Source organism: Diceros bicornis, chromosome 1 (genome assembly GCF_020826845.1).
Source record: "Diceros bicornis minor isolate mBicDic1 chromosome 1, mDicBic1.mat.cur, whole genome shotgun sequence".
NCBI lineage: Eukaryota > Metazoa > Chordata > Mammalia > Perissodactyla > Rhinocerotidae > Diceros > Diceros bicornis.
Genome location: NC_080740.1, coordinates 53,287,042 through 53,313,285, shown reverse-complemented (window position 1 = coordinate 53,313,285; position 26,244 = coordinate 53,287,042). Strand labels below are relative to the sequence as shown.

The 26,244-nt window shown below is 54.3% G+C and overlaps 1 protein-coding gene across 6 annotated transcripts in view; it reads right to left on the bottom strand.

Moving 5' to 3' along the window:
- Nucleotides 1-396: 396 nt before the first annotated feature.
- The window catches only part of TCF7 (transcription factor 7), a 35,522-nt gene continuing 9,674 nt past the window's right edge, over nt 397-26,244 (bottom strand). Inside the window, exons 4-12 of one of the 6 annotated variants that reach the window (XM_058540381.1) lie at nt 11,157-11,268; nt 10,208-10,298; nt 8,635-8,727; nt 6,950-7,069; nt 6,324-6,486; nt 6,106-6,213; nt 5,518-5,566; nt 4,258-4,330; nt 397-2,964 (exon numbers count right to left, since the gene is read on the bottom strand). In XM_058540381.1, coding sequence (XP_058396364.1) covers nt 2,514-2,964; nt 4,258-4,330; nt 5,518-5,566; nt 6,106-6,213; nt 6,324-6,486; nt 6,950-7,069; nt 8,635-8,727; nt 10,208-10,298; nt 11,157-11,268 — 1,260 coding nt within the window. In that variant the 3' untranslated portion in view covers nt 397-2,513. Of the gene's footprint in view, nt 2,988-4,257; nt 4,331-5,517; nt 5,567-6,105; nt 6,214-6,323; nt 6,487-6,949; nt 7,070-8,634; nt 8,728-10,207; nt 10,299-11,156; nt 11,269-26,244 lie in introns of all 6 variants that reach the window. The other 5 variants (XM_058540401.1, XM_058540387.1, XM_058540394.1 and 2 more) reach the window with 5 other exon arrangements.

Genomic DNA, 26,244 nt, shown 5'->3' with positions numbered 1-26,244 from the left:
GCTGCACTCTTAAGTCACCCTGTGGCCTCATAGGAATGTGCTGGTATGATCTGGGAGGATTTGAATTTCTTCTTTGAAGTCACTTTTTTTAAAAGGCTGGTTTGATTTTAACAAAGTTGGCAAAGCCCCCCCTCTACCCTCACACACACAAAGAGTGCATTGTTCATGTACCCAGTGTACTCTAAATAAGACACCAAATCAGATGCAGCAACCCAGTCTTGCGTAAGCCTTGATTAGAATGTAGTTTTTTGAAACAACCAGGCCAGTAGCCAGAGCAGGATTCTTTCTTTAAATGGGACAGTTGTTGAGAGAATAGCTGGTCTCTTCTAGTACCCTTCCAGAAAAAAGCAAGTCTGGGATTACAACTTCCAGTGGCCTACTTTAAACAGACACTACTCTGGAAGATGACTTTATTTATAAATATTTTTAAACATAAAATCCAAAAAATATAACTCAGTGAAGTGAAAATTACAATGCATGATGGTGGCCCAGTGGCTGGCTGTTGTGATACACTTCAGATGCCCAACATTTGTATCTAATGGTTGATCGACCTATTGAGGTGGCTTTATGACACCTTTTACATTCATGGTGTGTCTTAGGAAGTTAACAGTATATATTAACATGATGGACACTGCTGTGTAAAAAAGTAGGTTGTAGATTTAGCAAACTTCAGAGATTTCGTATAAAAATATGAAGACACTTCAAGCACCTTAAAAGACAGTCTTTGGGAGGGTGGTATTCACATACCCTTCTTTTGGATTTTATGATGATACCAGGTCATAAAAGACCCGTTTGCTCTTGTTTTCCTCGAAATAGGATGTTGTGGGTGTTTTCTTCTCTTTGCCTTCAGAGGAAAATGGAGTCTAGTGGTCATGTGCACCTATTTCTGATTAGATTGTTTGTTTTAGGGTCTGTGGGTGGCAGTTTCCAACCCATTCTCATATGAGCACTGTGGGGCAGGCTGGCCCGCACCTGCATCGGTTGTGAGGTCAGAGGATTGCGGGGTTAAGAGCAAGGCTTGGAATGTGAGTTTATACCCAGCATGAGCCCAGCTCTTAGGGTTGGGGCAGGGCCCAAGCCCCTTAAGCGGAGATGACAGGAGAAATCCCTGGCTTCTGTAGGTTGAAAATCTTGAGAACATGTGTACCATAATAGAGAGTAAACCCCAAGTTTCATGGCTTCAGAGAAGAAAAGGAAAGAGTGTCATGCTATTACTAAAACAGCTTATTTCTCAGGGTCAAGCTTTGAAAAAGAAACCCAGTAAAAAGTATCTTTATTCTCATGTTAAAAAAGTTTTTCTATGATGACACGTTAACAATACAAAAATATTTTGAACACTACAATGGTCCTTTTTTCTTTCTCAAGACTTCTTGCAACACTATACTAGAATATATGATCTTTGGATTCTGAGAAACCAGTGGCTGAAGTAGGAACTAAAGGCTTTTGTTGAGGGGGGTGTGTGGGTACAGGGACAGCCCTTTTTCTTTGGATTCAGGCTATGTACAGTGAGGAGGAGGCAAAAAAACAACAAAGTTAAATTAAAAATTTTGTTTTTTAAGGCTCAGGGTTGAAGCTTGGCTCAGAAATGAGTTAAAGTAGGCTCTGGTGAAAACCCACTGTCCACCACTAGAGGTTTTCTGGGCTCCTTGCTTTGGCTGTAATGGTCCTCCTTCCTACAGCCCCATAGGGAAACTGAAGCTGGCCTGGTTTCATGCTGGAACATAGGCACTGGCTGTCGTGAGGTTTGGTTTGCCCTCTCTTACAACTGACTGCCCAAAAGCTGGCTAGCCTGATGTGGATAAGCTGGAAATAGAGCTGTGAAAAAGGCTCTCAGAATGGAGAGGGATGCACACCAGATTTTGGGCCATGACTTCTTTGAACTGTTGATTGCAACCACTAGTGACAGGCCTGGGACTTTGGTATCAAGGCTTCTTAGGCAGTTGAGTTTCTCAGGAAACATTTCCAAGTAATTTGAACTAGAGCCAGATACCCCCCACCACCCACACTTTTGCCTGATCAGGTAGTGTCAGGTTATTCATGTTGCCTAGGGTGATAGGCCTAAACTTAACCTACTCCATTCCCTCCTCTTCTTGTAAGCTGAGAATGTGGCAAGAGGCCTCCTCTTGTCCAGCTTATGAATAGCAGCTGGTTTTCTGTAAACAGGGCTTCTCCAAGCCCTTAAGAGAGAAGCATTGTCGTCTTGAGCTTTGTGGTTGTGACCATGCTCACATGTTGTTTGATAAACCAGCTCATTCTTGGTCCATGAAGTGTCTGGTGTGGGGAGGGCACGGCAGTGGTGGGGAGGCAGGGTAGGGAAAGCCGCTGGGCTCAGTCCAGCCCATCTATGTCCTATAGCGGAAAAGCAAGAGAGGCAAGGGGCATCTGGCTAGCAAGACAGATGGTGAAAAGAATGGATGCAGCTGCCAGGGGCACAAAGGGATACCCTTAATCAGATGGCACAACACAGGTCTCATTCCCACCACTTGGAGCAGTTTGAATTGATGGCCCCAGGTTCAGGCAGAAGTTGTGCAGCCTCTGAAATCTCCAGGGCCGGGACCCTCAGAGGGAGTTAACAGGGCCCCTAATCGGTTTCCACGTGCTTTGGGGCTCTGTCGCCTCCTTTCAGAGGGTGGGCCCCTGGAGGAAGCCAGGTGTCCTGTGCATGCTAGGCTGCCTGTCTCTGAGATTTCTGTTGCTGTACCTCTGTGTTCTGCAGGGCGCTGCGGGGGTCCTGTGGGGGCCCAGGGGGCTGGGAGGCTGAGAGTGGCTGAGAGACCCGGTGATGTAGGTGCCGGCTCCGCAGAGCTAGCAAGCAGTTCTGTGGGGAAGCGGGGCAGCAGGAGGTATGAGGGCGAGTCCTGGGGGGCTGGGGACCTGGGGCAGCCTAGAGCACTGTCATCGGAAGGAACGGGGCTGGGGCAGCGGCCTTCTCCGGGTAAGTACCGAATGCATTTCTTTTTCCTCCTAGGAATAGTGAAGAGAGTTATCTGTAAACAGAGGGTGAATTCATAGTCATACACCACAACCAAAAAATGCTGTCCTTGCATAGGCCTAGTTGCCCTCTTGTCCCCTCTCCCCATGACTTGGGTTATGTACCTGTGCCTTCAGACCTGAATCAGCACTGTAACTGCTGGGCCTGGCCCAGACGTGGGCCACATGCAGTTCCCAGGACAGCCACAAGGTGGCACAGGGACCTTTTGTAGCTAGGTCTGTGGGCTGCCTCCTGTTTTCCAGGGGGGCCATCTCCTAGTCTGGGCCTTTGAGCCTCTGCTTCTTGTGTGTTTGTGGAGCTCACCTATTCTTACTATCTTAGTTCTTTGGGCCACAATTTGAGTAGTGTGGAATGGATGGAAGAACACCTCCTCTGAGGACAGGGTTGCCTCCCATCATGTGTATATACATATACCTACTCCTCTGAATTCCTCTTTGCCTTTGGACTTGGGAGCATTGGTGGGCACTCTGAGGGGCTGGAAGAGTATTCAATAGATTAGAGTCAGTGAACTTCAACTGCCTGGAGTAGCCTCAGCTTCGGCCCTACCAGGTCTGGCCTGAACCTAAGCTAGGCAACTAGAGCCATTTGGTAGGTATACGACCTTCTTTTCACATACCCAAGTATTTCTCTGTTGTATGATAAAATACACAGGTTTAGTGCCATAGGGCCTGAGTATAGCCCTTTGGCTAGGATAGCCCAGTGGTACTCCTGCTCCTCTCTCCCTACCTCTCCAGCTCTCTGGTCTCAGTAGGTATAAGATAATGAGTCACATGACCACTTGGCAACCAGGTTGTTCTCTACTATAGTCACCTTGTTTTTCTTAGATTTAAGGGTTCACGATGGTATAGGCAGGGATCCCAACTTAAAGAAGTGAGGGAGCTGGTGGGCCAAGATGACGTTCAGGCCTGGAAACGGGTTTAGGCCACCTGAATGGTGTGTGTAAGATTTGTCTGCTGAGGACCCATTAGCCCTAGTTAGCACCTGACCATCATTACTGGAAGACCTTAGGCACCAGAACTACCTTCCTGAGTCTGCCTTTCCTTCCCTTCTAAAACATTCTGTCTTTCCCCCCTCCTTCCACCTAGACCCAAGTGATCTTCCCCACAAGCTGTGTTCACTCTTGTTCTTAGGAGGCATGGCCTCCCCAATCTGTGTGTAGCTGGGGGGCTGAGGGGCCAAAGGAGGGCTGCAGGCCCAGCAGAACATGTGCAGAGTCAGGGAAGCAGCTGGAAGCAAAGAGAGGATGGTGGTGGGGACAAACCCACCTGCACGGACCACACCAATCCGTCTGCTGGTTGAGGCCAAAGCGAGCACGGCATTTCTTAGGCGAGCCAGGGTCTGCTCACAGCCATGCCAGAGGGGCAGAGCAGGGCAGAGGGCGAGCAGGCAGGCAGCAGGGCAGAGCAGGGCCCAGAAAGAAGAGGTAATATCAGTGTTAGCCAGTCACAGATACCCCACAGCCCCCACAGGCAGAGTGGGCCTGTCCATGGAACAGCCAGCCCCAGTGGGAGTCCTAAGGCCCAGAGCCAAGGTATCAGGAAAGGTGGGTACCCAGCTGGACAGTAGAGGCAGTGGGAAGAATGGTGAGGGTGGGAAGGGAGGGGACCCTATCAGGCTGCTCTTCTCTGTGGCTTATACGGCCCCTTGCAGCATGAGAGCTGTGGGAGAAGAGCCCAGGGAGGCCTATGGGGATCCAGCCTCCTCTGCCTTAGGGCTGCCCACCCCCCTCCCCAACTCCCTGCCCGAAGATCTTATCCAGTTTTCCTTCATTTTTGCCAATGCCCAGTGTGCCTGACTCTTATCTCCTCATGCTGTAGCTTAAGCTTATTCTACACATTTTTCCAGATGGAAGGTCGAGCCCATTCTTCAACTTCAGAAAAATGGCTGAGGACTCTGCCTTGCCCCCATCCTAGCCTTCAGCTTCCCCGTGTGGGGGCAGCACAGCTGAGAAAGTCCTTCATGGATGTGAAGTCTGCATTTTCAGAGTTGGGGCAAGAATTCACCCACAGAAAGGAGACCTGCAGCAGGGTGTGGGCTCCCTGGGTTCTCCATGCAGTGCACTTTGCACTGCCTGAAAAACGGGGAGGGGGCAGGGGGTGAGCAGTGACAGAGAAATTGCTGGGCACCAGCTACCAGACCGTGTGACTACTGGGCCTAGGAGGCCTGGCTCAGCCTCCACTTGGACAGCCTGTTGCCCACCTCAGCAGAACTAACCAGGATGCAGTGTTTAGGTTTAGCATTGAAACAACTAGTTCCTCACTAGTTGCTCTGGCAAGGGCTAGCAAAGGTGGCAGGAGGGCTGTGGGTCAACACATCACTGCTACATGAATTGGCTTTTGCTGGTCTTCCCTGGGACTTAGTATAGCTGTTCCTCACGTGGGGATTTGACTTGTGAGATGCAGGCCTTGTTTCTAGGGGGCCCAGGCCCTGAAGGTTTGTGGTGGAGTACTCTTGGCAAGAGCAGGGCTACTTGTCAAATGGAGCCCTGGAAAGGAACCTCCATTACTGCTGAGGTAAGGCCTCACCTGTGTTGGATTCTTGGTGCTTTTCCCTTGACCGCCTCTTCTTCTTCCCCTGCAGGGAACAAAAGGAGGGATGCTCAGCTCTGGGAGGTGGATGCCATAACCTCAGTGAGCAAGTGGCTGGGATACCTGCAGCCTTCTGCCTAGCCTGGCTGCCACTGGGATTCCAAGTACCCGGTCCCCTCCTACCTGGGGGCCCTGATGTTTCTTGATTGCAATTTTTGCTAGGTTACCATGGGGCAGTTAGGTGCTCCTCCTCCCTTTCCCACACTGGTCTCCATTTTGAATGGAGGGGGTGACTTCCAGGCCCCTTTCTCCCCTTCTGCCCATGTGGCCCAATCAAATACTGGGTAACAGCCCTGTGTCGGGGTAGAAAACAGGACATGGGCCGGCCTTTAGGGGCAGCTCCCCTTGCTTGGCCCTCTTCTGAGCTAGCCATGGGACACCCTGGACCCTCCACTCCATCACCTTCCCTCCTCATCTGTGCCTTCAGGACAGTAGTCCTGCCTTCCCTGCTGAAACTGTGGCCTGGGGCATGACATCTTGAAAGGTTCCCCTACTCGCCCCTACTGTGTGTTGTTGGTCACTCACATAGTTGTCTCGCGCCGACCAGCCTGGGTAAAGCTGCATGTGCAGCTGCCTCTCCTTGCGGGCCAGCTCATAATACTTGGCCTGTTCTTCCCGTGACAGCGCGTGCCACTGCAATGGGGAAGGGGGGGCAGGTGGGGTGCATCAGGGTGTCAGCAGGCTGCACCAGGGTGAAGATGGTCAGGAGCTGCCCCTGCCAGCCCACCTGCCCGTGGCCTTACCCTGCGGCCCAGGATCTGGTTGATGGCAGCGCTCTCCTTGAGTGTGCACTCTGCAATGACCTTGGCTCTCATCTCCTTCATGTACAGCATGAAGGCATTGAGTGGCTTCTTGATGGTGGGCTTCTTGGCCTCCTTCTCTGCCTTGGATTCTGCCGGTGTCTTCCTGAAAAACATGTCCAGGTCACTTGGGAGTCCCCACAGTGTGCACCTAATGCTACCACCCTCCTCTAGTGTGTGTGAGTGCATGTATACTAGGGTTTTGTAAACGGAATCTTTTTTTTTTAGCTGCCCCGAAATGGATGAGCAGAGCTAAATAACTGTTCCCTACAGAAATACTGCAGCTAAGTAAGAAAAGTATGTATAAGGACTTCTCTGCCCTCCCCTCTTGACTCAAACTAAATCCTTGCTCTCTACCCCACCCACTCCCTCCTGTTTCTGAGAGTCAAGAAACAGTGGTCATTGGCAAGAGCCATCGACAACTTGACCAGAGGCCTCCTCTGGTAGTCCCTGGAGCTTCTAGGCAGCAGGCCTTCGGCCTGTTGGGAAGAGTCCTGACTGATGAATCAAGAGGAACCTGAGATGTGCTCACCTTTCCCCCTCCCCCCAACGTATGCCTTTTCACTCACAGGGTGCGGTCATAGGGCTGCAGCTCCTGCTTCCCTGAAGGCGGTACAATGGCCGGGTGGGGGATGGCTGCAGGGTGACCAGGTACGCCGGAGCCTAGCATCAGGGATGGGTGGGTGAACCTGGAGGCAGGAGGGGAGTTAATACTGAGCCAGGTATGTAGAGGCCAGAGCTTTGGACACACGGAGGCCCCTGCACAGTACACGAGGACAGGTGAACACATACCCCACCCCCACTGGTCTGCACACAAGTACACCGAGATACATACAAATACCTGCTCCCAACACATTACACAGACATGTTGCGAAATCTACATATACATCCTTCAGGTGGTTACTAAGTCCTAAAGAGCTTTTGAATCTGTTCCCTTCTCACCTCTTGCCCTAACCAGCTTAGCCTCATGAGCCTGTGGCTGCCCTGTGGGCTTCCTCACTCTCCCACTTGACCCCTCCAGGCCTCCCTCTACACAACAGCCAGAGTGACCTTTTAAAAACACCTGAGGGGGCCGGCCCCGTGGCGTAGCAGTTAAGTGCATGCGCTCCACTGCTGGCGGCCCAGGTTCAGATCCTGGGTGTGCACCGATGCACCACTTGTCAGGCCATGCTGTGGCAGCGTCCCATGTAAAATGGAGGAAGACAGGCACAGATGTTAGCCCAGGGCCAGTCTTCCTCAGCAAAAAGAGGAGGATCGTCGTGGATGTTAGCTCAGGGCTGATCTTCCCCACAAAAATAAAAAAAATAAAAAAATAAAAACACCTGAGTGCTCCTGGCCGCTCCTACTGAAATTCCCCCAGTTCCCACAGAATAAAACCCAGCCTCCTCCCTGGGGCCTGCACAGCCCTGAATTACCATCCCTGCTGACATTTCTAGCCCCATGTTTTCCCCTCTGTTTCCCGTCACTTCCACCCCCCAGCCATCCCCAACTACTGCTGTTCCCTTTGTTCCTCTCACTCAGAAAATGTTACCCTTTTCATGAAGCTCTTGCTGACCCATCAGTCCTGGCTGGGGTCTCCTTGGAGCCTCCCCATTACCCAGAGAACTTATTCAACTGCTGGTGCTCTCTCTACCTCCTACCCTGGGCTGTGAGCTCTGATAGGGATGGAACTGTCTGCTGAATTCCTTGTTCCATACTTCGCATGGGTGTGTCACTGAGGGAGTGAGCTAAGTGAAGGGACACACATACACACACACACCTCCCACTTCACTTTCTTGCTGTTCTGTGAATACCATTCTGCCCCTTGCTGCTTGCACAGGTGTGGTGTCCCTGAGCAGGCAGCTTCTAAGGGCCAGAGGTTGGAGACACATGTAACAGGTGCTACCTCAGCTTGGGTAGAGCTCAGGGAATGCCCAGGAGAGTCGTCCTGACCAGCCCTTCCTTCAGCAGGGATGCATAACAGGGATGCACACACACCTGCACATGGGCTGAGGCAGAGGCACAAGCACACATGTGCATGCACTGTCTGGCTGCTCTGTGTTGTTCTCTGTTGCACAGTATGGACTAAGTGTAGGCCTCTTGCCCTCCCACTGCTTATTCTCAGGCACAGGGCAGCAGGGGGCTGCAGAATGACAGACGGACAGATGGACAAGCAACTAGCACAGGGCAAGCACTGGCCTGGGCATGGCCTCGTGTGGGCACTGAAGCCTGGGCAACAGGAAGCAGGAGTCTGGCTGCAGGGTAGGGGACTCACCTGGGGTAAGGGGCGCCAGGGGCTGCGGTGGGGGCAGGGAAGTGCTGTCTATATCCGCAGGAAGGGGACAGGGGGTAGAGAGGAGGGCTGGGCCTGTGGTTGGGAGAGACAGCTGTTAGCAGTCTGGCTACTGGCCAGATGTGGGGAAGGACTTCCCCACCTTGCTTGGGCCTTACCCATAGTGTGAGGCAGATCGGCCTCTGCTTTGACCACTCAAGTTTGTGTTTTAAGCATCTGCCACCAGAGGGCAACATGTGTTGCACCAGTTTCCCTCTACAGGCTTGTACTGGTGCTTAAGGGGTAGAATTGGCAGCATTCTCCGGGGACCTAGCTTAGCAGGGCCCCAGGTCCCCTCCAGCCTCGCTTCCTGAAAGTTCCCTGTCAATACAAGGTTGATAGCTGCACTAGGGCCTTTGTACCCACTGTTGACACTGTCAGGATTGTTATTCTACCCTACTTTGCCTGCTTCGACTCCTGGTCATCCTTCAGGTCTTGCTTGGCTAAATGACCCTTTCTCCTGAAAGCCCTTGAGATCCCAAGCTGAATGAGGCACCCTTCTGGGCTCCTACAGTCCCCAAAGTACTGCTAACTGCCCTGTAATTGGCCTCCTGCCTGGGTTGCGCACTAAGTGGACTGAGTTCTGAGAGGGCAGGGACCTGAGGATCAGCCAGCTTCAGCAGTGCTTCTCTGGTGCCCAGAACCCTGCCTGGCACACCTGAATCCTGGAGCTACTCGTGGGGGTAGTCCTGATTTGTATTCAGAGTGGAGCTTTGTCCAAGGAGAATCTGGAAATGGAAGAGTGAGCTGAACGTGGATAAAGGGCAAGTAGAAAGGGGCAGGCAGGCCCCAGGTTGGGCCTTCCTGGGAAGCCAAGCTTTCCTGCTGTTGGGTGATTGCCCCAGCCCAGAGACTAGAGACCTGCCCAGGTCACACTGCAGTTGATGAGTAAAGGGCCAAAGACCCTGCTGAGGCCCAACTCCAGCTGAAGACAGGTCCTTTGGCCTACACTGGGCCTACTGACTTGGGGTCCAGGCTGGCTTTTCTTGGCCCAGCCTTACTAGAGTCTCCAAGCAGGCTGGCCGGGGGCTTGGGCTCAAGTAGGCACCACAGGGGCAAGGAGGGACCCTGACCCTCAAGCAGTTCAGCCAAGAAAGGGACCAGCCAGCAGCAGACACTGAGGCAAGTGGAAAGTATCCCCCTGCCCACCAGGAGGCTGAGAAGCAACAGCCTCTCTTGTGGCCATTCATGCTGTCACCTCCCTGCTCAGGCCTACTTTTCTTCCTCACATCCTCATATGGCCCTGAGCAGCCCAGGGTTCCCCCATTCAAGTCTCTTAGACATTGAGGCAGAGTTCAAGTGTCACAGGACTGGGACCAGGAGCCAGGTCTCCTGCCTTCCCAAAGAGAATATGTCAGGCTACCTGGGGAATAAATAGAGCTGCAGGCCAGCCCCTGGTACCTATATAGAGCTGGCAGCAGGGTGCTCAGTAGAGAAGGATAGAGGAGGAAAATGGAAGGGCAGGTCCAGGTCCAACCAGCCCAAGATGCCCCTTTCCCACTGGGCCCATACTTACCAGCTCACGGTGTGGGGGAGCTGTCCCATGCTGCCTGAGGTCAGGGAGTAGAAGCCAGAGAGGTCAGGAGTCTGTAGAGGCCTGTGAACTCCTGCAGTGAAGAGGGACGGAGTACGTGAGCTAGCCTGACCCAGAGGCTACTTTCAGCTAGTTACTGCATTCTAGAGCCTCCTGTGGGGGCCTCTAAGATCCTACCCCCCTTTGCTGGAGGACCAGACATACTGGTTTGTTCAGGACTATCCCAGTGTGATAACAGTACCCTGTTTACAGGCTAGGGAACCAAGGGCAGAGGGGTTGGGTGACTTGCCTAAGGGCACTGGCTGGCCAGTGGTAAAGCTGAAGTCATTCAGGAGTGGGAGGCCAAGCCTTGCCATGCCCTGGTCCACTGCTGGTCTGCAATTGGGACCTTTCTGCTGGGGGCTCTGGCCTGGCTTTCTGGGCAGGAGGCAGGCCCCCTGGTCTGGGGGAGCCTGGCCTCTGGGGAGCCAGGGCCTACCCCCTCCCAACCCTGCCCAAGGTTGAGTCAGCAGGTTTCCCATAGCCGACAATGGCTGATTTCAGAATGACTTTGTCTGAGGCTGAGGTGAATCAGCCATCACAACCACCACTTTCCATTTTCTCACTGTGGGGAGGGAAAGGCTACAAGTTTTATAGTTATCAGCTTTATACAAATACCTGTTGCCATAATGGCACTGGGTGGGTCACTCAGGATTTAGGCTCCTGCTTCAAATGGAAGCCTTCAAATTTTGACCTGACACCACCTCTCCCAGCCCTCTGGTGCCCTCAGGTTCCCCAATCCCTCTTTCTGGCATTGTTTTTTGGGCCCTGAGTTTACACAGCCCCAGGTACTCCAGTTGTAAAAAGGGCCCAGCCACCTGGTCTCAGAAGACAGAGACCTGGCCCCTAGTCTCTGCATCTTGTTGGGCCCCTCCCCATCCCAGGCCCATACCTTGTTTCTGGCTGATATCCGCCGGTGCAGGTGTGGGGTGTGGGCTGCTGAAATGTTCATAGAGAGGAGAGAGTTGGGGGACACCGTGGGCGGGCTGACTGGCCTTGTTGTGCTGAAAAATGAGAAGGAGGATTGGTGAAAGTGGGGAGACCTGAGGGAGGAAGACATGGGGCTAGGGGCATACATATAGGCAGAGCCCCTGTACAGGCAGCCCAACTGTCAAAGCAAAGTGCGGTGGTCAAAACCACAGGTCTCGTGGGAGGGGATACCACACAATCCACCCTGTGTCCAGTGGCCCTGCCCTCCTGACCACCACCCCCCAGACATCGCCCAAGCAGTCCCACTTCCTAGAGAGCTTCTCGGTCTTTCTGTGCACTTTCTGAGGCACATCTCCCCTGTCCAGGAAATTCTTCCTTCCTCGCGATCTCACAGATCCCCCAGTTTCTCTGAAGCTGTATGGCTTGTCTAGGGGGCTGCTCACAGCCTCTGGCCCCAAACATCAGGGCATAGTCTGAGGACCTGGTGTACCCCAGGACAGCCTAAAGTTTTCTTTCCTCCTCCTCCAGCCCCGAGACTGAGGATCCTAAGTCTGACCCTTTGTCCCACCTCAGGCTTAACAGGATTTGTTGACAGAGGGAAGGCCTCCCCTCAGCCCTCTAACTCAGGGGAGGTTGGGCCAGGTGGGGCCTGGCTCCCTCCGGGGCCAACCTGCCCAGCCCCCGCACTTCCTGTTTCCTCAACACCGCAGGACTCTTACTTTTCACACTAGTCACATGGATCTATCATGAGATGACTCAGTCAGGCTGGGAAGGGGGCTCCCCATGCAACCCAGCCACAGGCAGTTGCTGCTCAGGGCCAAGGCCCAGCTCTGCATATCCTCAGCGTCCACCTGCTCAGGCAAGGGCCCTAAAGACATCATCTACAACTGAAGCTAAGCTTCCACTCGGAAAAGTCCATCTGTGGGGATGCTACTGGCTGGGAGCACAGATGACTGACGTCTGACTCGTGGCACAGAAGAAACAGAGGACATCTTTGGGGCAAGACAGTAATGAGAGGCTGTGGCCTGGGCTCCTCCTCACCCTGTGGGTGAAATTTCCCACTGGGTGAATTTAGCCAGACTCCTTAACCTCTCTGAGCTTCAGTTTCCTCTCCTGTGTAATGGATGGGGTTCATGATCCCTCCATCACCAGGTTTTGGGGAAGGTTAGGGTAGCTCAAGGTGAGGCGGCCTGGCACAGGTCCCTTGGCACTGGCTGTTGGGGGCCCAGGTGAGGCTAGAGGGAAGCCCAGTATGAACCACACAGTAGCCAAGGTGTGAGGCTCCCAGGTGAGCAGGGTCCCATACCTCCCAGCAAGAGCCCTGGCAACCATCTTCCCCCATCGCTGCCTCCAGAGGAGCTTGAGGCTGGGCTACAACTTAACACCCTTCCCCTCAGGGCTTGGAGAAGGTGCTGATCCTGCCACCTGTCAGTCTCCTGCTCATCCATCTGCCCACCAGGAGGAGCCTTATGTTCCAGGAATAATCAGCCTTCCTTTTGTCGTCAGGCAGACAAGGGTTGATGTCCTAATAGTGGTTAGCCCCTTCTTTGCAGCTATGGTGGATGTGGCACCATAGCCCCTTCCTGAGCCTGAAGCCCCACCTCTGACTAGAGCCCCCTCCTGGCCTCCTGGGGCAGGGCAGGAGAGCTTCCCTCTGTCAGTCCCAGGGAGGGCTCTCCACCGTGAGCTTGAGGAAGAGTTGGCCGAACATGTTCAGATCCTGGCTCTAACGTATGGTCTTCAAGAACTTATTACAATATCTGAGCATCTGTTGCCTTGTCAGATGGAGATGGAGATGATCATAGGGGTATTGTGAAGATAAAGCCAGACAACACCTCAGAGCTCAATTATTCAGGGGTTAGGTAATGAGGAAGGGACATGTAGGAAACCCCTCATTCACCCTGAAGAGCCTTCACAGGTGCACAGGAAATGCTACTCACAGTGCTTCCATAGGCCTGTAGTGCTGGGCCTCACAGGCCAGACACTTGGGTCTGATTATGCCAAAGGGAGGTTTGCCTGAAGAAGGCAGGCACGCCTGGCTGCCGACTGGTAGCATCACCCGGCCCTGACGGGGCCATGCTGTCCTCAGGCCTTGGGTGCTGTGACTTTCCTGTTGCTGTTCCAAGCCAGGCTTCCTGAGCAAGCTGAGGGAGGCTCATGCCACTCTCAGGGTTTCCTTTATCCCCAGCACTGACTCTAGACACAACTGAGACAGGCTGGGGTGTGTATGGGAATGGAAGCTGGAATGTAGGATCCTCAGGCCTGCAGGTGGCTGGCCAGAGAGAGATGAATGAGCTACGACAGCTGTGAGATGTGTGGATACATGTGAAATCTTTCATGTACTGAGTACGTGCTACATGCCAGGCACTGCACCAAGCACTTTGCAAGCCCAGTCTCGTTCCCACCAGGGTACCAACAGGCTGCCATTTCTCCCATCTGTAAATCCTCCCCCAGCTACCACCTTATGTCTCACTCCACTTTACTACAAACCTCGTCAGAGCCATTCACTGCCTTTATTTTTCAGCTCTCGTTCTCCCTTCAACCTAGCCAGTCTCTTGTCTCATCACTTCACCAGATGACTCGACAAGGTCCCCAATGACTTCCAAGTTGCTGAACTCAATGGTCAATTCTCAGTCTTCATTTTACCTAACCTCTAGGCAGCATAGGACACAACTGATTTCTCCCTCTGACTTGAAATATTTCTTCACTTGGCTTCTAGAATGCCACGCTTGCCTGATTTTCCTCCAACCTCACAGGCCATTCTTTCTCAGCTTTGTTTCTGGCTCCTCATCCTCTTCCTGACCTGACCTGAGATTGGCCCTCAGCTCTCTATCTACTCTCACTCCCAGGGTGCTCTCATTCAGGCTCACAGCTTTATAATTTTATTTATTTATCTTCCCCCCAAAGCCCCAGTAGATAGTTGTGTGTCATAGCTGCACATCCTTCTAGTTGCTGTACGTGGGACGCGGCCTCAGCATGGCCGGAGAAGCGGTGCGTCGGTGGGCGCCCGGGATCCGAACACTGGCCGCCAGTAGCGGAGCGCGCGCACTTAACCACTAAGCCACCGGGCTGGCCCAGGCTCACAGCTTTAAATGTCTTCATCTGATGACTCCACAGTTATATCTCCAGCCCCACTTCTCCTAGGAACTCCACTCTCCAAATGCCTATTCATTAGCTCTACTCAGAGGTCTAAAATACTACCCACACTAAACATGTCCAATTCAGAACCTTTGACTTCTGCCCCAAACGCTCCTCTCCATCTTAATGGCAACTCCATTCTTCTAGTTGTTCAGATCAAACACCTTGGAGTCATCCTTGACTCTTCTCTTGTTCTCTCACACCCCACGTCCAATTTGTCAGCAAATCCTAATGGCTCTACTTTCAAAATATATCTAGAATACAACCACTTCTTTCTTCCTCCCTGTCCCCACCCAGTCCAAACCAAAGTCACTTCTTACCTGGACGACTGCAGCAGCCTCCTACAGCCTCCTCAGCCAGTCCTCCGTCCAACAGCCACATGGATCACGTCACTCTTCTGCCTAGAGCCTCCAACAGCCTTACCCAGGCCTACAAAACTCTATATGATCAGGCTCCCACTCCCTCTCTAACCCCATTACCTTCCTCTCTCCTCCTTGCTCACTATGCCCAGGACTTCCCATGGGTGCTTCAGCCTCCAGCCTCCTCCTCTAGTTATTCCAGTGATAATTTTTAGTGTGCCATAATGTGAAGTAGGTTAGGAAGCCCAGCTCTATGCTCACCGACCTTTTCGTTGACCTTTTCACAGCATCCTGGGCCAGTTTGCCCCTTGTAAAATGAGGATGAGAATATTAGCCCTGCCTACCTCATTGGTCACAGATGCAAAAATCTTGCTTTATTCTATTTTTGGGAGCAGAAGTCAAGGGCCTATGAAGGTGGGAAGCATCCTGGAAACCTCTGGGGCCTTTTTGTCCTGATAGGCTCCCAGGATAGTGGTAACCAGACAACATCAGCCCTCACCAGGCCTCATGGCAGGCAGGGAGACTAAGCCTCAGGGCCCACTCCCTCAGGAACCTGGGACCTTGGGGGAAGGCATTCCACCATTTACTGCCTAAGGGCACAAATGCCTGGATGGCCCAATAGGTGGAATGAACACCCTCCATAAGTCCCTCCAAACCAGGCTTTCAAGTCTAAGCTTCTGCTTCACAGAAGGCCCTGCTCTGGCTCTTCAGCCCTCAGGATTATAAGCCTGGCTGGTAGAGTGGGCAGCTCTGACGCTGGGAAGTCTTAGGAGCAGAGCCTGGGGTCCAAGGTGCCAGCACTAGGAAGACATTTCTGGAGTCCCACTCTGCTATGGGTGGGGTGGGGTGGGTGTCTGCTTCAAGGCAGGGAGAAGTTGGCTCCACGCAGGTTTCTCAGCAAACCATCCTCCCTGGAGAGGGCCAGCTTTGGCCAGGAAGCCCTGGAGAGCCCTCTCACCTGAGGGAAAGCTAGAGCTGACTCTCCTTGGCCAGGCCTGTTAAGCCCCAGATTGCAGCACAGCTCAGGCTAGGCCTAGGAAACCTCAGAATTCAGCTCAGCCTACAGCCTCTGGCCTGGTATGTATGTGTGTGACAAGGGCAGTGAGATGGTAGGGGGCAGGGAGGGGCTGGTGGGCAGAGGGCTCATCCTGTCCACCAGCCTTCCCTTGGAATTGGGGAAAAGCCTCATTAAACAGGAGTCTGCAGCCAACCACAGGAGAGGTGCCAAGTGGGCAGGGGTGGGGCAGAGAGCTTGTTGGCAGCTAGAGGCCCTCAGGTGGCCAGAGCTCCAGGGCAGGGCATTGAGGGCCTGGCCAGTCCTTCCCACGTTCATGCAGGCTGCCTCTGAGCCTCACTCCCCAGCCCCCTCCATGTCTGGTACTGGTAGGCAGGGGGAACCGTCTGGCACAAGGCCCCAGTGCCCCATGCCGCCTCAGCTAGTGGAACGTCCCGCTCCACAGCCTCAGCACAAGGCTGTCCCAGGGCCAGGCTGCCCAGACAACAGGGTGGGGTTGCCTGGGGCCTGGTGTGTGTATGGGGAGCCTAGTGACTGGAGCTCCCCTCTTCTCCTCCCGCTGATGGTGACTGTGCCCAGCCTCTAAGGGAAGGAGGCAGGCCTGGCTTGGTTGTCCCTACCAGGCCCTGAGCATCTCAACTGCACAACTTCATTTCTCATTACCTCTGAGGGCAGAGTGCCAAGCACAGAGCCGGGCACTCAGTAAGTGCTCACAGCATGGCGGAATGTATAAATGAGGGAAAGACTCAACAGCAGTCCATACTCCTTAATCAAGATACTCCAGGACCCCTGTTCTTTGCCTTTGTGGCAGCCCCCCTCCCCAATCCTCCCTCCAGACCGCAGCACTCCAGGATGAGTCCAGGACCCTGAGACCCTTAGGCTGGGGAGGCCATGCCTACTATAGTCTCAGCAGACGTGGTCCTTCCTGCTACTGCACTGCTCTTAATGCTCTTCCCTGCACCAAAATCTGTTGTCTCAAAGGTGCTCCTCATCCTTCTGGGATATTTTTGTTAGCCCACAGCTGGAAATCTTCACTCTGGTGCCACAGCATGCCCTCCTCTTGTTGAGCAGGCTGGAGCCAGGAAGGGGGCCAAGGGCAGGACCAGGCAGAAGGAGGTGGAGATGGGGGACTCCTGAGGTAGGTATCCTCTGCTCTGAAGTTGAGCTTGGGCCTGGCTGGGCTGCCCCCGCCTCCCCTCCCCCTTACCCCCTCCCACTTCCTGCAGGCTCAGGTGAAAAATAAACACAGTCGGCATTTTCCCTGCAGACCGCAGCAGCGGTCCGCTCACAGGCTGTGTGCACCCTGAGAGCTCTTGCCACCGCCAGCAGAGAAACTCCCTCGCCTCTGACGGTTGACTCTGAAAACCCCCAAACACTTGAGCCCCACAACACTTTCCCAGCGAAGAAAGTTGCCGCTTCCTCTGGCCTCAAGCCTGGGGGTTGGGGAGCCTATGAGGCCTGACCGGGCCCTCCCAAGAAGGCCTCCCCATGGAAGGGGACTGTGCCAGGAGAAGCACCCACACCCCTACCACCCTACCACACACACACCAGGATTCTCAGTTGATCGCTATCAGCAGACACATTCAATCAGGATGTGTTGACTGAGCTCCTACCAGGCAAAGAGTGTTTCAGGCAGAGAGAACAGCATCTGCTAATGACACCTGAGTTTTTACCATGTGCACAGTTCTGAGCACCTTACAGAGATTAACTCATATACTCCGAAAACAAACCTATAATGTAGGTACAATTACTATCCCCATTTGATAGATGAGGAAACTGATGCACAGAGAGGTCACAGAGCTTGCTCAAGGCCACACAGCTAGTAAGTGGCAGAGCTGGGATTCCACCCCTGTACTGCAAAGGCCTATGGTTATCATGGACAGAACAAGGTGAGCAGGGGAGGGAGTCCCAGTCCTAAGCCCAGTCTGTCCCTTCTCCAGCCTGGTTGGTCAGTTGCCTGAGCCAGTGCTTCCCTGACCCTAAAAATGCTCCAGCAGGTTCTGGGACTCCTGAGATTGGGGTGCTGGCCACACTGCCTGCCTGCCTGCCTGCCTGCCTGCCTGCCTGCCAGGGCTGCTGGCACTGGTAGCCTGATGGCGATAGTTGGACATGGCCCCCAGGGCCCCAGCCCACATCTTCCCTGCTCACCATCACATGGCCACACCCCAGCCATGGCCAGCCACTTAGGCCTGCTCCTCTCCTGCCCAGACGCCCAGCTCTTCTCTGCCTCAGTGCCTTTACCCACTTCTTTCTCCCTCTCCTCACAACTTTCCTTACTTCCTCCTGCTCTTTGCCAGGCTGGCTCCTTCTAATCCTGACCTCAGTCCAAGGGTCGCTTCCTTGGAAAGGACTGTGACCAAGGTGGCGTTTCACCAGCCCAGCAGGCAGAGATGCCCACTTTGTGCAGAGGTCAGCCTGGGGGTCCTGGAGGGCAGAATTGTCGTTAGCCATCTCTGCCTCTCCAGGTTCTATGCTTGACATGCTCACTAAGACTTGTTGAATGAAGGCCTCTAGAATCCCCGGTGTCTCAGAACGTCTGCATGCCCCACCCACTCATCTCCCATGGAGCTGACTTCAGTCTCTCGGCTCCTGGCTCCTGAGGGGTTGTTCCTGATACCTGCTTTGGAGCTAGGGAGAGGCCCTTGGGGCCGAGCCCACAGAAGGAGTGGCAAATCCACACCTCAAGCCTCATGCTCCTTCTGGGGCAGAGGCTGACTAGATAGAAAGGTGGGCTATTGGGGCTGGCCTGGTGGCGTAGTGGTTAAGTTTGTATACTCCGCTTCAGCGGCCCGCGGTTTGCAGGTTTGGATCCTAGGCACAGACCTACACACTGCTCATCAAGCCATGCTGTGGCAGGCGTCCCACATATAAAATAGAGGAAGATGGACACAGCTGTTAGCTCAGGGCCAGTTTCCTTGGCAAAAAGAGGAAGATTGGCAACAGATGTTAGCTTAGGGCTAATCTTCCTCACCAAAAAAAAGAAAGGTGGGCTATTGATACAGTTATTGTTCTCTCCGCCAAGTGCACAGAGGTGAAGTGCCACATGTGACAGCCTATTTAAGGCAGGCATTATCCTTCCCATTTTACACATGAGGGAAGTGAGGCTCAGTGAGGTTGAGGAAGTTGCCTGTAGTCATGCAGCCCTCCATCAAGTCAGTGCCCAGGGCCCCTTTATGGGCTCTCGGGGTCTTCAGCGATGCCAGACAGTCACACTCCCATTTCTCCCCTCCTCTTACTCTGTGCTCCAGCCACTGAGGGCTGCTGGCCCCCAGGACCATGCTGTTCCCTCTGCCTGGAGAACTCTCCCCCAACTTGGCTTGGCCAATTCCCATCCATCTCTCAGGCCTCATCATAAATGAGACTTCCTCCTGGAAGCCTTTCCTACCCTCCTCATCTGAGTAGGGGTCCCCTGCTATGGCCCGCCAACTTCAGCACTGACCCCCGTGCACTGTGTCTGTTCACTTGTCCGTCTTCATGCCCTCCCCAAGGTCTGAGATTGTGCCCTGCACTGTTTCTATTATGTGAATTAAAGCTGGGCCCTCAAAGTTGGGTCTCCAGCAGTATGGGTGGGTGGGGCCCAGTGTGAGCCAGTGTTTAGGGACAATGTGGCAGCACTGGACAAAGCACCCTGGCTGGGGCTAGGCACAGGGTCACAGCAGCATAGAGGAGGCTGAGAGGAGCTGGGGCCACTACTTAGAGTCGGGGACATCCTGCTGGCGCCCGAGACCCTGCACCTCCTCCTACCCCTGTCTCCTTCTGCCTGCAATACTTTGAGAGTAAAAATGACCAGACAGTCAAAGCCAGGGCCACCACTAGTTCATATGCCGCCTTTGTGCTAATCAGATAAAGTACGCTTCCTCTGGACAGACACCCGGGCCCACGACAGGGCACACGGCTTGGGGAGCCTAGTGCAGGCTGGGTTGCGGCTCCTTGGCCCAGTTCCCCTGCACAACCCCACACAGTGGCCTTGCTCAAAAGGCCCCCTCCAGTTCTCACTTCTTTTCTCCATATTGCCAGGAGCCAGGCTTGACAGCTCCCAGCCAGGCTCCATCCAGGGCCTGGCCCTGAAGAACTCTGGTCAGGCTCCTCTCCCAGATCCAGGGCCCACCAGGCAGCCCCACAGCTCTCAGACCTCTGTGTCTAGATGGAGATCCACTGTCCAGCACCAATGGTGCTTAACTGCCAAGGAGTCTAACCAGTGCTGAGTGGGAACCATGAGTATGGACTCCCAGAAGGAGGTAGGCCGGGGGCCCGCCCGGTGTTGCAGCAGTTAAGTGTGCGCACTCTGCTTCGGCGGCCCAGGGTTCGCAGGTTCGGATCCCATGCTGTGGCGGCGTCCCATATAAAGTAGAGGAAGGTGGGCACGGATGTTGGCCCAGGGCCAATCTTCCTCAGCAAAAAGAGGAGGATCAGCATTGGATGTTAGCTCCGGGCTGATCTTCCTCACAAAAAAAAAAAAAAAAAAAAGGAGGAGGCAGGCCCCCCAGACCTGCCAAAGAGGACTTGCCTGCATTATCAACCAGGCCTCAACTTGTGGGCTCTCGCAGACCCCACCTCTGCAGATATACCCCAACTAGGCTCATGCCCTTTTATGCCCAGCCCCCACTTTAGGCCCTCCTGCCCAGGACATGGTGCTCTCCAGAGGACGGCCCGCAAGCTCCCCACCTACAGCGTGCTGGACGCCTTGTGCCAGACACCCACCACAGAGCATGGAGCCGTGGCCGTGTGGCCAGCTGAGCTGGAGGGCTGCGGGATAGCTGGGCCACACCCTCGTGGACCAGGAGGCTTGCGTCCTGCCTGCCAACACAGAGCTGTTGCTATAGTTGCACAGAGCCCTGCCATGTGCATGTGGCCAGTCCACCAGCTGCCTGGCCTCGACATCAGATAACAGGGCCCTGCCACACAGAAGTGAGGACTGGAGTCCCTGCATGTAGCCTTGGCAACCCACAGGCCTGCTCTAGACCCAGCCCAGTCCTGGGCACCCTTGGAGCTAGCTGAACCTCCCTGAGCTGAGTGGCCTGGCCCACTGCCTCCAGTGGTTTCTATGCATTCGTTTACTTGTGTTTTCCTTCCTCCTCTTTGAGGTGAACGCCCCTCAGGACAGGATGTTTTTAGAGGAAAATATAAGCTTCCGGGAGCTGCTGCAGCCGAGCTGCTAGTTGATGCTACCGACATACTGTCTGGGGACGCTGCAGCAGCCCTAGGGCTAGGCATCCCCCCCGCCCAGGCAGTCACTCACTCAGCTTGTCCTCAGTGCCCGGCCATCCAGGAGCCCACCGTGGGCGGAAGCAGGCCAGGACACAAGCTCAGAGCTCAGCCTGTCTTTGGCAGTAGAGAAAGCAAGGCTCTGGGGAAGGAGGCATTTGAGGAATTCAGAGCTTTTTCCCCCTGGGAGCAAAGCCCAAAAGCTCTGTAGAAAAGGCAGGGAGAAAATGGCAGAGGTGCAGATTGAGAGATGGCAGCCCCCTCGAGTAACAGCCTTCTGTGTGCTCAGTACCCTGCAGAGTTCTGCCCCTTCCCAGAATCCCACCAGTCTTCCCAACCACTTTGTGATGTGTGCACAGATAAGGAAAGGGAAGCCCGGAGAGGTTAAACAACTTGCCCAAGGTCTCACAGCAAGTAGTGGCAGATCTGGATTTGAATCCAGCCCCTTGGGATTCCTGGCCAGAGATCTTTATCACTCAGCGACAGGCCTGACAAGCCAGCTGGTAGAGTGCTAACATGGAGACCACACATGGAGGCCCAGGAGCCAAGTGGTTCCCAGATTCTCCCCATCCCCCATGTTGGGTCTCTCCACTAAGACCTCCAGCCCACTGGGGACCTGGGATCATTGATTTTGCCAGCGACACCCTGCCAAGAACCTTTCTTGGAACAAAGTGACTAGCAGCATGGCTCTGACCTCCACCTAGCCCTACGTGAAGGGTGCCTTCACCCTGTCCTCGCAGGAGGTGATTTCGGTTCTCAGTCGTAAACAACGTAAACAAAGGAAACAGGAGAGGTCATCCCTCCCCCAGGGTCTGGCCTGTGCTCTCCCCGTCCACCACGTGCGAGAAGGAGGGGTGGGATAGCCACTGGCAGCTGGGGTGGCTCTTCCCAGGGCTTGTCCAGAAGAGTATGCGTGCTTCCTAGGAGGGAGAGCCAGAAGAGCCCGGGCAGGGCCCAGAAAGGTGGAGGCTGACGGTCAGCAATGGCTCAAGAGTGGGAGGAAGAGGAGACTTGGAGATCTCGTCCCCAGCACTGAATGCCTGCCCTGATTAATTCCAGCAGCTTCTGAGGAGCAAAGACTGGACAGGGGTCTCTGAGTTACCTGGTCTGTTCAGCTACCTGCACCAGCCCCAGGAGGACAGTTCTGCCCTGGGAACAGTCAGGAAGCTCACTCAGGTCTAACCTTTGCAGCTCCTGCCAGTTAAGGCCCTTGGGGCTCTGCCTGAACTCAGTCCAGTAGTTCATCCGAAGGGAAACAAGACAAGGAGTGGAAAGGAGCTGCTGGAGGCTTCAGGCCCCAGCACGCTCTCACCCAAGCCCCTCACGCCCAGTGTAAGCAGAGGGAGGAGGGCAGGGCTGCTCCAACTGCCACAGGGGCCCTCTGGAGGCAGAGCCCCCTGATGAGGTTGAGTTAGGGAGTTTCAAAAACCACACCAAATAGCTCTTTCAGATACACACCTGGGTATAACAGTATAAAAACGCAGGGGAGAGAGTGAAATACCAAATTCCTGGGGGGTGAGGAGTAGGAAAGGATGGGACAGGGGGAGCCAAGGGGACCCAGCTCTAGCTATAGAACTCATTTTTTCAAAAATGAGTGGATAGATATGTTGCCTAAGAGGCAAGAGAGCATGGTGGTAAGGACAAGGAACACAGAGGTAGATGCCTGGGTTCAAATCCCCCCTCCAGCACTTGCAACGTGCAAGTCTCACCATGCCTCAGGTTCCCCATCTGTACAATGTCCATGTCTCATGGGTTGATGTCAGGATTACATGCATTAATTTTTGTGTCTGCTAATACTTTTTAAATTAATGAAGGAAAAAATAAAAGAAAAAAATAAGACAAAAACAAACATGTCCCTAGATCAAGACTTTTCAGGAAAGCTAGCCTCTGTGCCAGGCCAGGGCTGCCGGCCCTCGATTCCCTTTGGACCGCTGCCTGATTGCTATCGGGCCAGACTGCTGAGCTCCCAACTGGTCTTCGATGACCACAGCCAGGGGGCAGGTGGCAGAGGAGGGCAGCAATAGAGGAAGAAACTGCTCTCAAAATGCCCTAGTGGGGCTGGCAGGCAGCTCTGGTTCCCAAGCATCTTTCCCCTTGGGGGTGTGGGGGAGGCACACCCATGCCTAGGCACTCAGCTTCCTCAGTCCAGCCATTCCCAGAGACTCAGGGCCTAGGAAACCCTCTAGCCCAACCCCAGACCACACAGAGGAGGGCACGTGGCTCAGAAAGGTCCAACAGTGACCTCTGAGCTAAGCCAGGACCAGGACCAAAGTTAGAAGTTGCAAAGAATCCACCTACAGACGGTTCTTAACTGTCCTTGCGTCATGCACCAAACCTGATTCAATCCTAAATGTCATTTATAAACACTTTTCCAGGTAACATTTATTCTGGAAGCTCTGGGCTCCTGCCTCCAACCAAGAAACACAACCTTTTGGCCCTGGGAGCCCTGACCTTGCCAGGTGTCCAGGGAGGAAAGGGTCCAGCCCTGACCCAAGCCCAGAGCTATGAGGTCATACCCAGCTGGGGCAGTGAGGGCCAAGCCTGTCCTTGGGGCCAGAAGCATCCAGCTGAATCCAGCTCACGAACCCAACAGGAGTGGGGGTAATGCTCAGCTTCGAGGCCTGCAATGCTCCCACCTCCTTATATTCAAGAGCAAAGAAGCAGAGCAGCAAGGAGCATGGGCTCTGGGGTGAAAGAGACCCGAGTCCAAGTCCTGACTCTGCCAGGTACTAGCACATTCTTAACCTCTCTGAGCCTTAGTTTCCCTGTAAAATGAGAGCAATAATAGTATCTACTTTCTTGGCTTCTTGTAAGGATCTTGATATTGGGATTAAAAGCCCCTGGCACAGGACTGGCCTGGGGAAATTCTTGACACATGTGCTATTGTTGTGGCTGTTGTTGTTCTTTCCACAACTGTTTACTGAGCACCTACTGTGTGTCATGCTCTGTACTGGGCACTCAGATTCGAGTAGTGAAGAGGACAGATGTGGCCCTGGCCCGGGAGATTCTCTCCAGCCCTTTTTGATCCAAACCATTATTCCTGAAACCCCCATCTGAACACCGCCATCAAGCCTTGTGGCCTTGGCAATCCCAGCTTCCTCTGTCCCCACACCCTGTGGACTGTGGTCAGCCACCCCCCGCCCAACCCATGGGGTTGCCCACCACAGCTGGGCGGCTCCCGGGCTGCACACTGCTTCAAAGCCTGCCAGCAAGCTCTGGGGTGGGTGCAGCAGCCGGGCGCACACTCAGGGCCGCCCCGCCTGGACTCCAGCACTATACAGCAGAGCCCTCACTGCTGCTGCCACAGAGCTCTCCACAGGCTGCCTCTCAGCGTCCCCAAGGGCCCACCCACCCTCTGCCTGCCTGGCCACCAGGCCAGCCACAGAGCCATCTGATTTGAATGAAACTTCAAACTTAATGACTTTCATGCTGGTTATTTAAAACGCAATGTAATTTTCTTAAACACCCTATTATTTCCTTTGATAGCTACAAAGCTTCCCCCAATCCCATAAGCATGTTTATTTTTAGGGAAAAGAGCGGTTTGCTGTTGGTCAGAGAGAGCATAGGGAGAGGGAACCCACAGAAAGCAGGGCAAAGAGTCAACCCTAGCAGCCTGGAGCCCCACAACCACCCTGCCTTCTGCTGGGGCAGGCTCTCCACCAACACCAAGGAGTCCCAGGCAGGCCCCCACCCTGCTCACACCAGCACATCAACCAGTGGCCCTCATGTCCACCATCTGACAGTGGCCAGCTCCCTCTTCCTGTGCTCCTTCTCCACAGGGCCCCAGTGTCCTCATCTGTAAGATGGTTCCACTGGCTTCCCACAGACATTCGAGGCATGTACGGGGCTGGGGATGGGGTCCTGGGGCCATCAAGCTGCCTCCTCCTGGCCCTTCCAGACACTCTGCCCTGGGTAAGGCCTTGAGGCCTGAAGCTTTGACCAGCTGGATGAGATCTATGCCAAGATAAAGTGGCCCCAGGCAGTGGCTGCCTACACTGGCAGAGTGGGAAGGTGTGGCCCTGCCAGTCGGGGCTGCCTGGCAAGGGAGGTGGCCTGGTGGTGGGTGTGCGTGCAGAGGTCAGCTGAGCCCCGCCAATGCGGGGCGTCCTCTGGGAGTCTCTAAATTTAGATCCCAGGCTTTCATGTGGCCAAATGATGTGGAGTTTACAAAGCATCGGTAATGCGTTTCAGATGGAAGCCCAGCAGACTGGGAGGCTGGGCCTGCTGCCACCAGAGCCAGGCCAGAGTTAGTCAGAATACCCTCAGCCTGGACTCCCATCACCTGTCCCTCCCTCCCCACAATCTCTTCCTGCCTGATGGGGAGGCCAGCCCTGGAGCAGTCCTTGCAATGCCCCGCAAGCCCCACCTGAGGCCCACTTGAGCAACAAGCCTCTCCAGCCAACACTTACCTGAATCTCAGAAATCCTCCATGGCCAGGGGTCCCCAGCCCCATTTTAGAAGAGGAAACTGAGACCTAGAGAGATTAACCTATTTGCTCGAGATCACACAGCCAGGGGAAGAGTGGCCCTGGTCCCCTGGTTTCCTTCCCTATCACAGCCCCCTGCCCTCATAGGCAAACTGGGCTTTCTGGGAGGGGGCAACTTGCCATCCCTGGTTAGAACAGCCCAGACATTGTGGGGTGGGGCAGCCCTAACCATGCAAACCCCCAAAGCCCACTGTTCCCTGGGGCCACATCCTGCCCATCCATGCCTTCAGCCTTAGTCGCATGCTTGTCATTTGGAAACAGATAGTGTGTTCCTGCCCTTGGAGAGAAAGAAGTTGGTTGTTTTAATGGGAGGGGTGGTGGGGTAGGGGGAAGCTTATTTGGCAGAGCGTCTGCTTCCTCTGATCTCCAGGGAGCTCTGGCTGTGGAGTTAGCTGAGGTATGAAGGCTGTGTGTCACCAGTCTCCCTCTGGGCTCTAAAGCTGTGTCTGCTGGCACAGCCCAGGCAGGCCGTCTCCATGTGTGGGACAGGCTACATGGGCAGCCACCCACAGGAGAGGGCCAGACTCACACCCATCTTGGCCCCACCCCAGGCTGGGGCCCCTATCCAGCAAGGGACAGTCCCTCCACCTACCAGGGGACTGAACCAAGGGGAGCCCAGTGTTCCGGCAGGACCAGAAGAGGCCAAACCCTCTGACCAGGACAAACCCACCAGGGCTGCAGCTCGGAGACTACGCATGCCAAGGCTGATGAGGGCCACACCCTTTTAAGGGAGGGAGGCGACACCCAGGTGCAAACCCCAAGCATCCTAGGTCTGCGAGCTGAGGCAGCAAACTGCCTGAAGGAAGAAGCTAACAGTGTCCTGGGTTCTCAGAGACCCTCCCCAGAC